The sequence below is a fragment of the Astatotilapia calliptera genome, chromosome 1 (assembly GCF_964374335.1).
Source record: "Astatotilapia calliptera chromosome 1, fAstCal68.1, whole genome shotgun sequence".
Taxonomy (NCBI): Eukaryota; Metazoa; Chordata; class Actinopteri; order Cichliformes; family Cichlidae; genus Astatotilapia; species Astatotilapia calliptera.
In genome coordinates, this window is record NC_137422.1 from 27,429,291 (window position 1) to 27,444,905 (window position 15,615).

Consider the following 15,615-nt stretch of genomic DNA (forward strand, 5'->3'; position numbering starts at 1 on the left):
TTGAGTAATTGTGTATTCATGTGAGGTCAGATAATCGGAAAAACTGAGTTTCAGACCGAGAAAACAGACATGATTTTCCTTTTTTTTTTGGCTAAGTGAGTTGCATTTTCTTAAAATCCGGCAGATAAAAGTAAATAACTTGCTGAAAATAGACTCTGCCACACACCCACTACTGACTAGCTGACAAACATGTTCTTTTTAATTATGTTCCATAAAAAAATGATCCTTTACTAGTTACTACCTGTGAGCCAGGTTGTGAGACAATGCATAGGTGCTCTTCAAATACACCAACTAGTTAAAAAAATGATAATTCTAGAGATAATCTTTGTCAGACAGGTTAAGTAACTATTAGGGGTGCAACGATATTCGTATCGATATTGAACCGTTCGATACAGTGCTTTCGGTTCGGTACGCATATGTATCGAACAATACAACATTTGTAATTTATTTTATCAATTTTCCTTCTGACGATGCTGTCTGTGTGGAGCGCTCAGTGAATCTGTGTTCGACTACTCCGCCTAGGCTGCACTGTCCAGCGCAGATCCACTGAGCGCTCCACACAGACAGCATCGTCAGAAGGAAGAGCACAGGGCAAGCTAGCGAGACAGAAGTTAAGCTCTCCTTGCAACAGGCAAATTGACCCTCATTCAGATCTGGCGTTTGGAATTATTTTGGTTTTCATGTGACGTATGACCCTGAAGGTAAGCGAGTCATGGACTAAAGTAAAACAGTATGTTGGATGTGCCATGCAATGCTCAATTACATTGGTGTGAACTAGTGTGTTAGCGCAGTTAGCTCGTTAACGTGTTGGCCGTCTAGCCCCATGCACGGAGCGATCGGCGGTAGCTCGTTAACGGAGATTTGCCGTGTTGTGGCGTTAAGGTCATTTCAACGAGATTAACCTGAAAGCACTAGTGGGAACACAACGAATATGACTGCACATTTACGCCGACATCATCCTAGTGCAAAGACAAAAACAACAAGCATGCTACTAACTTTAGCCGAGTCATTTAGACCGCTGTTAGCACATGATTCTCCTTATGCTGCTGAGAATATAGCCCAGAAGAAGCGGATAGTATAGCTTTTATTTTGGAAAGAGCCATTTCTCTGTAATAAACTCTCTTTTCCAAAGATGAGTGATTCCTCAATCAGATACAGGGCTTGCAATATCGCTAGCCCGACGTCCCGGAGCTAGCGATTTTTTCAGTCGGGCTACCAAAATCTATCTCTTCCCTGCCCGTCGGGCTATTGTAGGAAAAATATATGTCAATGCTTTTGCATTCTTTCGGAAATGTAGCTGGGTAATTATGTCATTGGCATCGGTGAGCCACTGTCAATATGTGACATATTGAAGTCGCGTTTGAATTTGCGCTTGTTTTTTTGCTTTCACTTTGCAATCGTGCGAACTGTGTATAGAGAGCGACAGCACTGATCTGTGAGTGATGATAATTTGTGCACCAATTCCTCTGACATCGTCTTATTAATCGTTAGCTTACTATGCAAACATGACAAGTGAAATCTCCCGCAGCAAGCTTAAACATGTGAGAGGTTGATCGCGCAGAGAATCGCTGAGCTTATGTGAGTGCGCGTGTAAAAGCATTTCAGTTCTGCTGAGCCAAATAAGACAGGTCAGGGTGAAGAAGTGACAGCCAAATAAAAGCTTACCACAAAACGGAGAAGTTATGACAAATCAGACTATAAGGCAAAAAGAAAGTGCAGCTTTATGGTTTCATGGACAAAAGAATTTCTGTGGCTGCAATATGACGAGCTATATAACCAGGGCTGCACATAAGTGGTCCGCAGGTGCGCATTCGCTGTCAAAATAAAAAACGCGCACAAGGGTTAGGGTTAGGGTTAAATTTAAAAACTGTACTTTTGAGTTAAAATATATATTTATAATTTTAATAAATGACAAATTAAAAATGCATGAACATTTTTTTTGTATCGAAAAAATATCGAACAGTGACACCAAAGTATCGAACCGAGCCGAACCGTGAATTTTGTGTATCGTTGCACCCCTAGTAACTATATATCAAAATCAGCTATGAACACTTTATTGTTTGTTTTGCAGTACTTTGCCTTTTCCCGGTCCATGTTGTCCCCTCAGTCTGACTTAAAAAAAGCACACGAACACAATTAAGTTGGTGCGATGACTTCACAACTTGGGAATCCTGACCATTTGAGGAGTGCATGAATGGAAGCTATATTGATGTTAACTCCTTCCACTGGAGAAGTATCTTGTTCACTCATTATTTATGATATGTTTAGTAGTCTTACACTTTTCTTTCCTGAGACACAGACAAGCTCCCTCCCCAATAAGGAAAGAAAAACACAGATTCCTCAAAACAGAGCACCTGCGGATTTTCACCATTCAACTTTTGCAGTATGACAGCACAGACAAACTGTGAGTGACAGAGCTCTGATATTTGTTTGCAGCTGAGAAAACAGGCAGCATGTGCTTTCAGACTGTAGACTACCAGATTTGATTAGCTACTCTGACACTTTTTTTTCTTAAGACAGGCTATCCAAGTATAAAGTTGCAGCACAACAGCTGGCAGCTGTAAAAATGATTTACACATGCACCGTCTTAACAAGCACAGATAGTGTCTTCTCTAAAGTTTCACTATATTATTACATCATCTAGTAAGAAATGAAACATAGTTTGTCTAGTGAGGTTAACACCATCACATCGTGCACTTTCTTATTTTCATCCTTTTACCTTGTATGGGCATGGGATGTGATAACGCCTGCAGTTGTTCTCCATCCATGTTTTCTCCCAGATCTTCCGGTATGTGTGCTCGTATATGTAGCAGCCAATCACAGTGAACAAGGGAGCCAGATACAGCACAGAGAACACTCCCATCCGGATCATGAACTTGACTAGTTTGGTCTGGTTCTCCTTCTCCAGAGGAATTTCCATGCGCACCCTGTTCAGAGCGACAATGCCCACTAAAAGCAGGGAGACGCCAACCTGACAGAAGACAGACAAGAAGTTAAGGCTCAGTGAACCTTTAAAAAACTCTTTTAAAGGTTGGGTGACTGACAGACAGGTCTAAAAGACATTTAATGACCCACCCATCATTACTAACCAATCCATCTCTCCCAATGTCCACACTTGTATTATTTCATGCAGTCATTAATCGGTTCACACCACATCCATCCTACTCACCACTTCTTTCATCCACCCACTCACTCATTTATCTCCTGAACTGTACTCACCGCCACATTGACACAGAGCGGTGCCAGAACAAACCACCTCAGGGCGTCTATGTCATACAGCCCTATGAAACACACTCCACTGATCCCATCTCCCTCGATTTTATTCAGGGCCAACAGGGTGACGGTCAGGGCCCCTGGGAGGCCCCAGGCAATCGCATGGAAGAGGAGGGCTTTCTTCTCAATGGCCTCGCTGCCCCATTTAGGCACAGCAGCCAAGAACCAAGTGATTGTCAGTATGACCCACCACACACTGCCGGCCATAGTGAAAAAATACAAAACCATGAAGAACAGGGTGCATGCCTGAGAGAGAAACACAGGAGGAAAAACCTCTGATCAATTAATCATTTGGGAAAGGTCATCAAAACTGTAAATCTGCAACTATAGAGTAGTAAAAAGTAAATTCATGACACGTGTGCGCTCTAAGTCAGTAAATAGATAATTGCACTGTGTAATAAAGATAAAGTAATGAAGTTAATAAGACAGCATTTTTAAAGTGTAGCATAGTTATTTTTATTAATTGCTAAATAAACATCCGTCAACCTCATCATTCAACCACAAAATAAATAATTTAAAATCTAGTTTAGAAGTTTTTAGCCCAGTAAATCATCACTAATGTGCTGACAATTTTAAATCAGGCAGTTTTCTCCCCCAGATTCCATAAAAATGAGCAAAAACCTTGTTGTGTGAGCCCTGTGTTATGGTGGATGCTCTGAACTGGGAAGGGCTGACAGGGTTGCACGCGACCCTGCCTTCCAGCAGGAAACCCAGGAAAAACACCAGCGACACCATGACGTAACACACAGCATAGAAGATGATTGGTCGCTCAGGGTACCGAAACCTATCGAGGAAGATAAAAGAAAATGACTTTGTGTCTTTCTCCACTGCAACGATACTAATACTTTCAAAGAAGTTACATTCAGCTTTTCAAACCTTGTAACATCAATCAGGAATGTCAGGAAGGTGAAGAGTGTTGCAGACAGACAAACAATGGAAACAACTCCAATGAAGTATCGGATGAAGGTGAGCTCCTGCTGGTTGAAGAACATTGAGGGGCATGGGGCAGAACAGTCCTTCCTGCCCATAAAAGTGTAACCCAGGTCTGGGTCGACCTTGAGCTCTCTGGGGCACCAGAAACCATAATCTCTTTGGACGGTCATTGATGATTGGTCAGTGGGTTCAGAGCCTGTTAGCAGGTCCTCTAGACGAGGATAGGGCTCGTCACAATCTGGGAACCTGCCCCCAAAAAAGTAAAAGAAATTATATAAAGACAACAGCCTCCACAATGACCTTACGGCTACATCAACACAGCAGTTTCAGGAAAAATATTATAATCTACATCAAGGTAAGAAATCACTACATAGAGTTATCTAGGTTATGACATTGCTCTAAACCTGTACCCTGTAGCCTATATGCTGTAGACTTAATGCAGGACTATAGATCAAGCATAAGTTTCAGTCAGATGTACCTCATCTCAGCAAGTCTAAAATGACAATAAAGCTAAATTAATTTTTTTTTTTTTTTTTTTTTTTAAATATAGCAGATTCATACCTGCTGCACTCCATATCATCTGGCCAGGCTACGCCAAAAATTTCCATGAGTTTGTGGCACTCATCCTTGGCCCGCTGGCAAAGGGATCGGCATGGCATGGAAACGTGGCCGTACACAGTGCAGACTGGAGCGTATAGTGCACACAGGAACATCCTCAGATCAGCACTGCACACCAGGTTTACCATTGGATGAAAAGGCTTTGGAGGAGAAAAAGAACAAAAAATGCATAAATAAAATGTTGACACCAATATTTTTATCTATGCAAAGCTCTATGACATAAAAACACTGACTGTGCAAAGTAAATGATAAGTGATATCCTACTCTCAGAGCAATACCTCTAAACACTGACATTTCGTGCTGCTGGTATTCAACACTAAAGTCAGTGTTAATCAGCATGAAAAGCTTGTTATTAAACATGACGTGTATGTGGATGATCCTAACACACATGCAGTGTCTTATAAATATACATTTACACACAGGCTCAGGACGTTAAATGCTATCGGCAGCACACACGAGAAGGCTCATATTTAGCCAGAAATAGATATCAAAGGGCATGGAGGGAAAGCGAGAAGGATAGCAAATAATCTTTCAGATGCAACTTACACTACTACTCAGTATTTCATCAGCAGTTAGAGGCTTATGAAATATGTACAGCTGCAATCATATTACCACAGATCTCTTTGAAGTTGGGGACAGCAAAGGCAGACTACTGAAGGCTGGAGCTACAGCCATTTGTCAGTAAAATGAGCAAACAAACAGCAGGGCTTTTCACACATGGGAGATTATATACCCTGTTCCCTGTAGGGACAGACTTAACGGTTTAAGGATGACTTTTGACCTTCATGGTGCTGTTAGAAGATCTCAAAACAAATTACAAGGAAAATTTAACTCATACTTACTTACTTATTACTTGCATATTAAAACAATCACATTATAACTTGTGCACTTAATACTATTTCACAGATGCACTCAAGTTTTAATAACATTGTGCTTGACACTTGCTTGACAGCACATAACACTGCATTGTGCATATGCGTAAAGGAAAAAATGTGTTTGTGTGACACAAAACAGTAAATTTACATTGATTGCTTATCATAACAACTACAGTGCATCCTCATATAGGGAGCATTTGTGAAAATATCCATGCACCAGTAAATGCGAGTGTGTGCTTTATGCTCATTTCTGTGTGAGGTCAGGCCTTACGAGTATGTTTTGATCGTTCTCAATTGCCGTGTTCTAGATCTGCACACTGGAGATGTTCCACCAGTAAATGGATGCAGTGGTGCATGAGACGTGTGACACAGTTTTGCGTATTGCACAAAGACAAATGTGAGTGTGTGCACACGCCACCACTCAACTTCATGAATTTTGCAACCAATGCTTCTTTTTCCTTTTCTTTTTAAAAAAAAATCTATTTAATGAGCAGCATGCATTGTGCCCAATGGTATGAAAACTGATCTAGAAAAATGATCCTTTTATTTGGCTGTAATAATATTTAAGAAATTCTCACATAATCTTGCCTCTTCAGTGTTTTCTAAGATGATTCAGGAGCCATACAGGAGCACACACTTCTGTTTGAATAGTGTGCAAACCTCAAGACATGATGGGGAAGTCCAGAGTGAAGGCTCGGCTAAATATCTAACCAATCAAATATGTCCAGCCAGTGGAAATATAGGAACTGGATTTTAGTTGTGCTGTTTATTTCCTCTGCTAAGGACATTGTATGATGTTACCAGGATTAATCAATAAATTATAGACAGATTTGTATACAAATTGCATCTACCAAACTACACATCAGACTGAAGGCAGAACTATTAGGAGATGTTCTTATTCTAAAATGAAAAAAAAGTATTTATCACACTTTTAAGTTCGCCACACTGGAATAAAAGGGTTAGGTGCAAATAATTAGAACCTGGCAGACAATTTAAGATACAGTAATTCTTTGTGTAAAAAGAAAAATCTCCAAGAAAGCCAAAAACATGATCACAGGATCAGCAGGCATCTCTTGAAACTGTTGGAGTCAAAGTGCATGAACATTCAGCCAGAGGGAGATTGCACCAATTTCACCTGCCTGGGAGGGGTACCATGCCTCAGCTGTGTGATATTAGACAGCGCATGAGTATCACTTCAGCAGTTTTGTGTTTACAGCAATCAAACGGATTAATATACAATTTACAAAAATAATTATGACACACACTTGCATCGTCTACATTGAGATGTCGTAAAAAGACACACACACACACACACACACACACACACACACACACACACACACACACACACACACACACACACACACACACACACACACACACACTTGTATTTGCAACTTGCAAGTGGTAACTTTGCCTGCAAAAATTTCTAGGCCTTAAAAGGAGGATATGAAGTTTAATGACTGTGTGAGAGCGTTCAATTTCTTTTTTGTACTGCGTTTAAAAACAAACAACCCCCCCCCCAAAAAAACCCCACAGTACATATGTTCAGGTGGTGCCAGCTGAAACTGAAGAGTTTCAAGTGTCTGACATGAGTCATGTTCACTGCAAGGATTTTACTCAGAAATAAGATGTTATTTGAGATAGTGATATAATGGACTGACACTCTTCTAAAATTCTTTAACGCCATCTAATGCTATCTCCGATGTTAACTGATAATAATGACAGTGTTAACAGGTATCCTTATTAATGTAGCAAAACATCTATTCATGCTTAATATAGAAGACAGACAAACAAGACAAGCTGTAACTGTCAGCAGCTTAAAACCTCTCCCTCACTTCTGCAGTTGGAGATGTAGCGACTGCAAAAAACAGTTCAGGATTTGATTCGGCTCATATGGTACTGTGGCTCACTGCCACAAATATCACTGCTAATTTGAATGTTTATGATAAGTGTTCTGTGATGTGACTCCAAGTACGTTGTAAATTCCTCAAATGAATTTTTAAATTTACTTGAATGTATCACTTCACCATTTGCGTTCTCCGTTTCTGTACTGGTGCACTCTTTCAGTAAAGTGCAGTATAATTCTTTCCAAGCCATTAAAAAAAAAAACCCAAATAAAATCTGAAAGTGTTCTGGTCCTCAGTTTCAACTCCCACCTCACTCAGCGAGCCTAAGGCCACACTTAGACAACGAGTATCTGCTTTCTGCATGAGTGTGTCTGACTGCATGGGCGACTGGAGGCTTTCTTCTCCTCATACTAACTCTACAGCAAATGTGTGTGCAACTCCTTTTCTACATGTCCCCATTCTGCCCATTTTGCCAGTGCGTGTAGGTTTACATGTGCACTTGTGTGTATGTGTCAGTGTTCTTGTATTTAGCCTATGTCCCACTTATTGCGTTTCCAGTGTGTGTGCTTATGCTAGGCTTGCGTGCCTGAAAAAGTCAGCGTGTGTGTGTGCACAACTATTTTGGCAGTCAGGGCAATTGCCCCCACATCTCCTACCACAAAGAGAATATTGATATTAAGTGGTCTAACTGTGCCACCCAGCAAGAGAGAAGGGGGATGGCAATCAGCCTTCCATGGTGGGCAACTTGAGTGAATTGCTTGGCATTTTGTGTGTCAGTTGTGATGGAGGAACAGGGAAAGGAAAGTAGAATAGCCCACAAATCTGCCTTGGGGGAGAGGACAGCCTATTAAGACATGGAAAGATGTGGAAGAATGAGTAGGGTGGGGAAAAGAGGATACAACCATTGCAGTGAATCTGCTTCCTGCATTGTTTTATTTATTTTAGTCTATAGTGGAAGGATGATGAAGCAAGAATAAAGTCACACTATTAAGAAAACAGGTACCTACCTTTAAAAAAAAAAAAAAAACACGAAAAACAAAGTAAATGTACAATGCACCTCCATTGAAATCTGCAGTATACCAGCATATAGTCTTATCCATTACATATCCCAGTTAGCTAAGTTATTGAGATATCACAAATAAACTAACAGTTGCAGTCCAATACTTTAGAAAAGCAGATTATTTAAACTACTGCCATGTTTCTGCCCAAGTAAATTTGCTGGGAAATATGCAATTTAATGCATACAAACATATCATCCACGAGTGAGCAAGCACTCTGTGCAACAGACTGCTGTCTGCAGCTGCTGGAAAAATGCTGACGTCATTTAAAAATCTAAAGAGTTTGTGGTGTCCTTTTTTAATCTATTTTTTCTATATATATATATTTTATATGTTTCCTTTCATTTTGTTTTTATATCCTTAAATGGCAGCTATATGTCAATCCTTAGTAGCACACCTACTGGAAAACAAATTTGTGAAAACTCTGGCATTACCACCATTTCCGAATGGATTCTAAAATGCAGTCCGACCTTAGATAACTGAGCCACAATTACAGAAAACATAATGTGACAAACTCATTTAACAGCCACTCACACAGGGACAAAGACACACACAGTACAAGATACAAAAACAAAATGTTCCCTGTAGCTGCTTCACAGACAACAAGCAAGAGGAATTTTGAATCATTCCTCCCCCACAAAACTGTTTTAGTTCATCATGTCTCAATTAAGCTGCACTATTTAGGTCATCCAGCAGCATCGTAATTGGTTTTAGGTCATTGCTTTAGCCTGGGTAGAAAAGATAATATTAATTATCTTTGTCAATCATTGTGTCGATTTAGTTGTGTACTTTGAATAATTGTTTTTTTTGCATCACACAATCTCTCCTAAGCTTCATACACTGTCATACACATCATACACTGGTGCCCTGACTCTCCCCTGTAAAACGTCTGGATACAATTTTAAATTGCTGTTCCTTTAGACTCTGACCTTGACACTCCTTTCATAATGCTTCACTGTCAGCAGGAGGTGTTGTTCATAATGTGCATTGGATTTTTTCCTCCAAGCACAGCACTGCGCATTTCAGTTCTACTTCTTTGGTTTGCTTTGTGGGATAGCAGTCATTTCCTTTATGCTGTCTTTCCATTAAAATCAATCCCATTATTCAGTGTCTTTTCTTATAGACAACAGGAACAAAGGTTTCTGTAGATGTCAATGCAGGTGTTTTTCTGTCACCTTAGGGTAACCTCATTTGGAAGCAACGCTCCTGCAGTTTGCTATTTGCAGTTTGTCCTTTGCTAGGGTTTATTAACATCCAGGTATTTAAAAATATTTCCTGATATTTTCTTTTTTTTTTTTTTAATTGTTATGTAACCTCACAATGCTGCTTCTTTAAACGTTGTGATCAAGACACCCTTTTTATGAAAAGAGCAGATACATTTAAGTATTGACTTTCTTTCCAGCCCTCAATGTGAGGGAAAAAACAAACAAACAAACAAAAAAAAACAAACCAAAAACAGGAAATTAATGTTTATGTACTTGATTTTCAATTAACTTTGATTAACTAAAGTAATAAAACAATTTCAGACTGTGTCTTCTATATTTGTGAATTACATGAAGATCAGATCACACTTGAACACTTGTGAATTATAACTGGAGATGTGCAAAAACATTTTATGCTCAGTCCCTAAAGGTTTTTAAAAAAAACCTGACACAGCAGTCACTAGATGAATTTAAAATATTGTAATGAATAATCAAGGCTAATGTAGGTTATAAAAAATTACTGTGTCCAGTAAAGAACATAGTTGAACAAAGCGTATAGCTTAAAAAAAGTCTACAGTTATCAAATGGTCACCAAACATAATTCCAGAACCCCATCCATCATGCAATACTTCAATTTGACATCTCCCCCACACAGCTTTAAAATGGTATGAATGCTGGTTTGACCTCAGTTACAGAGTATCTGTATTTGTGAGAAACATTTTAACATTCACAAATTTGGCTTTCATCATAGCCCTTAGTGCAGCATGAGTGCCGCTGAACCAATGGCTGTGCATGGGAAACTTATGCTTTCTGAATTTGTGGCACCCCCACTGGTATAGTTTAAAGTCCCTAAAATCAAATATAACAATATTTTTAATTTAAACTGTACATTACAGTCTTAACAGTAAGAACAACATGCAGAATTTAGCCATCCATCAAAAACAGACAATGGTGGGGAAAATCAATTGAAAAAAAAAAAAAAAAAATCACATGTGTGTGAGCAAGTGCTCAGGACAGGCAACTTTGAGTATTCACAAAGAAAAGAATGAGAACCAGAGTGGGTTTTTGAGCAAAGTAAGAAAAGAAAAAAGGCCCCTGACTGGTCCACCTCTTTTTCAATAGAGGGATTAAGTTTCTTTCTCTTTACTCCCTCTCTCAAAAGAAAGCCGGGGGAGGGAGAGGGAAAGAAATGAAAGGAGACTAAAAAAGCTTCGGAAAGAAAAAAGAAAGAAAGAAAAAGGAAAAACTGAGAGAAAGAAAGAGGCATGTGATAAACCTTCACCTAATGCAGGCAATACTTTTGGTAAACAGCAGATCGACAGCAAAAACTAATTTAAAGATGTAAGTGAAAGAAAAAAAAAGACAAAAGTGCAAAATCAAAAAGTAGGAAAAAATATAGGATTGAAGGGAAACTGGAATCTTTATAGCTGATCAAAGCACTTCCTTCCTCACGCTCACCAACCAATCATGTCCCTTGGGAAGGAAAAGGGGCTTACCTGGTGAATGCACGGCAAGAAAGCTCAATAAAATGGTGACAATGTGTTATATATACATTATATAAACTTCTGCCTTAGGCTACTGAAATATGAAGCTTATGGTCCATGGTCAAAAATTTAGAGCCATTACATATTTCCGTTTTTCTCATTTATTTTCCTTATGACACACTAACATGTCTTTTGTGAATGATACACAATCAGATGGTGAGCTGCTTTGTGCCCTTACATTTTTCAAATATCTTAACATTGTTCTACCATAATGTCAATAAAGCTGGCCTTACCACAACTCATTACAAACGAGTTAACACCCTTGCCGTCCAATATTCCCAACTGGCCATTCAACTAATTAAATTTGTTTTCGTTGCCCAACTCCCTTTTTTTCCTTACTTTTCCTCTCCCCCTCCAAAGCAGCCAAGAACAGTTAACAGGAAACAGGATTCATATCCAAATATGAACATTTGGTTTTTGAATCTCTAATATCTTTGAGTAGTCAGTTTAGCCAGTCTATGTGTGTGTGCGTATGTGGATTTTGTAGAAAATCCAGTTAGCCAACTTTGCAGAAACTCAGACACTTCGTCAACTGTTGAGGGAGGGGTAGAGGGAAAAGAAAAAAAAAGTGGAATGGGAAAAAGAGCGGCGGTTTCTCGGTGGATTAGGGAGTCAAATGGATTGGAAAGAGTGTTTAGAGTGTGAGAAGCCCAGACGAACACACGCACACTTCCTGAAACTGTCACCAGCTTTGTGTTGTGGTCAAATCAAGGTGACAGGCTGGTGAGCAAAAGCCTCCAATGAAATGGCTTCTGAACTGGCAAGTAATGCTTTTTTCTAACCCCTCCCCCCAAATACCCTATACTTTTATATAGGGTCTAATTTAACCTTCTGACATGCGTGACTAACAAATGCACAATAATTAATTTAGTTCTTAGCTTACACAAAGAGTTTTGTTTTTCCCCCCGCCCTCACCACAGAATAGTTATATTGGGATACATAATGCTCAATAACAAGCTTTTAGATATTAATCGTGATGGCAAAAAATTGGTTACACGGCTGTTAAACCCAGAAATATCTAATATTAATGCATTTTTACATTTAGTAATAAATTCTCTAAGAAACTTGTAGATTATATGTTTTACTAATGTGTCATTTTTATACGCACTTTCTCTATAAAGCCACCTCAATCTGCCTGTAAATTAACAGTACTAAAATGCTGATCTTTTGATGCACTGCTAGAAGATATGACTTCTTTCACCTCTGATGCACGAGAGGGAATTTAGAGAAGACAAATCAAGCTTTTGCCTACTAAACCTTAGCAAAGCCCATCTGGACACATCACCATCACACGCTCTGGATTTCTTTTCCTTCCTCTCTTCCAATCTCTGTCTCACACACAACTCACTCTCAAATGAGCCAGGCAGGCCCTGCAGCACAAATTGCTGTCAGACCACATCGGCTCTACTTCCATTAGCCATCTTAAACATAACATCCCTGCAACATCCCCACTCCACTAAGCTATGAGAACTAAATCGTGTATTTCTCTCCTGCTTACTGCGGGAACTAAAAAGCTCCTGTTTGCGTCAGCCTCTCTTCCTGCCACTTGATCCCTCCACATACTCAAGACTGTTAACAGCATTCTCCTTTAATGCTCCCATACATTAAAGCCAATCACACTGTCTCTCTTGCTCTATTGTGCAAGAGAAGTGCATTATTGCAGTTCACAGTCACGTAGACTACATACTCCCTCTCCTTGTATCAGCTCACCTCCTGTTTTCTTACTGACGCCTAGTTTTTCTCCACTTTTACCAGACAGAATTAATCCCATAGCTATCTGATAAAAATGTACGCGTGATTAATGCGTTCATAAAGAAATCCACACACACAGTCTCTCTGCGGCTAAGTCCCTGCTCCCTCTCTTCTTTCACATGCTTGTGAGAGACGCAGGCGTTGGCCATGAATAGATGAACTGCACACACTGTGATGCTCTCCTCCCTAATCTCTGAAAAGACAGTTAAAGAAGGGGCAGCGTTCTCTCACACCCTCTCCTCTTTTCATTCAGTTGTTCGTTTATCCATGTCTATCCGTCGTTCGCTCGGGAGGACCAGACAAAGCCGCAAATGGCATTCCCCTTCACGTTCACTTCCCCTCCTCCTCTCCTCCCATCTTCTTTCTCCCGTATTCATCTCTTATTTTTCTTGCCTCCCATTTACTCCCTGCAATTATGCTGACACGCACTTGTCCACCTCTACCTCTCCTTTTCCTTTTTTACTCTTCCAACATCAGCATTCATCGACTCCCCCACCCCCCTTCATTTTATGTTCAACAAAAACTATTTAACCAAACTATAAACATCTAATATCTCCTCTGTGTGAATAATCCAGTGGTGCACATTCCTTGATTTCTTTTCAATCAACCTGCTAACATTTTATTGTAATGTGCAGGAAAAGGTGCTAAATTATTTATGCCTTGCACAAGATATGTCGGCGCAATCAATGAACATGGATTTAAGCATTTTCTATCCACTTAAAACCTCAACAATCTTTAAATGTTATATTCATATTTATATTATAGCCATATATATATATAAAATATATATATGGCTGTTTCTGTATATTTATATTAACAGAAACAGTCATGTTTTGCTCAATTTCTTTATCCACAGCTTTTCCTACTGTAAACTTATAGCAAATTCCCATCTCACTTACAACAAATTAGATGAGACAAAACACAACACTGTCTCTTTCTGAACATGGTGAACAAATTTCTTGCAAGACAAACTGAGAAGAAGAAAAAGGAGTAGACACATCTTTCATATAATCAGCTGTTGGAAAGGGTTACTGGTATTACCTATGCTAAGAAGAGATCCATTAAATTATCTATGACAGTCTAAAATTACTTGAAATTACATCTTTCTTCAGTGATGTCTAGCAAAGGCAGACATGGCTGACTGGAGAAAGAGAAAATTATGGGTTGTCTTTGCCTTATGCATTATATTACCGGCAACTGCTGTTTCATTAGTGTGGGTGGAGAGACGCAGCTACACCATGTTTCTCAGTGATTACACTGCTCTGACTGTAAACATCACAGATTTTTAAGACTTCCGATGACTCGTCCAATCTTCAAAGACAAATAGCACTCCAGGGCAATTTGTATTGTTCAACCAAATGACTTAGCTACAAGTATGAATCTCCAATTTCCTCCCTTTTCCCTGTTATTTGCAGTCCTTCCCCTCAGTTTATTTTAGAGCATGCACTCATCTAATTTCCCTCTGCTCCCTTCCTCTGCCTGCCTGGCTCCCTCCATTCCTCCCTTTCCTTCTCTGCCTATTTAACTACCATGGCAACAGGTGATGTAGAGACTCTCACAAGACCATGTCTCATTGCAGATAATGCAAACACACGTTCACCCACACTCACATTGTGGCAGGACTCTTTCGATCGGCGAACCATCCAGAAAGTATAGCAACGCTCGCACGAGGAGCGACACAGAGAAAGTGTGAAAGTGAGAACAAAAGAAACTGAGAAGCGTAGGAGAGAGGGTCAAATGAAATGATAGAGATGTAGGTGGGGAGCCAAGAGTGTGACAATGGAGCTGAAGAAGATCACCCACACATGTCCTAACACCATCTAAGCCGCCTGTGCATCCATCTGCTACAACTTGCATCTATGTTTTGAGTATGAGAAAAAAATAAATTTCTAGCATCTGGATAATCTTTGATATTTTGCAGAACATATACATTTGAATAATATATTTATATAAGTGTATATATTTAAAACAATACATTTTGAAGGCAGCACGGTGGCACGGTGGTTAGCACTGTTGCCGCACAGCAAGAAGGTCCTGAGTTCAATTCCACCATCAGGCCGGGATCTTTCTGTGTGGAGTTTGCATGTTCTTCCCGTGTTTCCATGGGTTCTCTCCGGGTACTCCGGCTTCCTCCCACAGTCCAAAGACATGCAACTTGTGGGGATAGGTTAATTGGATAATCCAAATTGCCACTAGGTGTGAGTGTGAATGTGGGTGTGAATGGTTGTCTGTCCCTATGTGTTAGCCCTGCGACAGACTGGCGACCTGTCCAGGGTGTACCCTGCCTCTCGCCCTATGACAGCTGGGATAGGCTCCAGCACCCCCCGCGACCCTGAAAAGGATAAGCGGAAGCGGATGGACATTTTGAAGTTCATGTTTAGTGTAATAAATTATTTTCATTATGAGGCATCTGTATGAGCATTCCTCAGAGTGCAATTAAATCACATAACTACATAAAAACCTCTGTTAATATCCTGTTTCATGAACGCCCTGTGTTTATTTTAAACTAC

At 39.8% G+C, this 15,615-nt stretch overlaps 1 protein-coding gene across 3 annotated transcripts in view; it reads right to left on the minus strand.

The window, feature by feature from the left end:
• LOC113024318 (frizzled-3-like) overlaps nucleotides 1–15,615 on the minus strand; it is a 32,599-nt gene that overhangs the window by 6,708 nt on the left and 10,276 nt on the right. For all 3 annotated transcript variants that reach the window (XM_026171282.2, XM_080303299.1, XM_080303306.1), the window contains 5 exons: nucleotides 4,768–4,964; nucleotides 4,150–4,452; nucleotides 3,895–4,057; nucleotides 3,220–3,519; nucleotides 2,720–2,971 (listed from right to left, as the gene is read on the minus strand). In XM_026171282.2, the coding sequence (XP_026027067.2) occupies nucleotides 2,720–2,971; nucleotides 3,220–3,519; nucleotides 3,895–4,057; nucleotides 4,150–4,452; nucleotides 4,768–4,964 (1,215 nt within the window). The remainder of the gene's footprint in view (nucleotides 1–2,719; nucleotides 2,972–3,219; nucleotides 3,520–3,894; nucleotides 4,058–4,149; nucleotides 4,453–4,767; nucleotides 4,965–15,615) is intronic.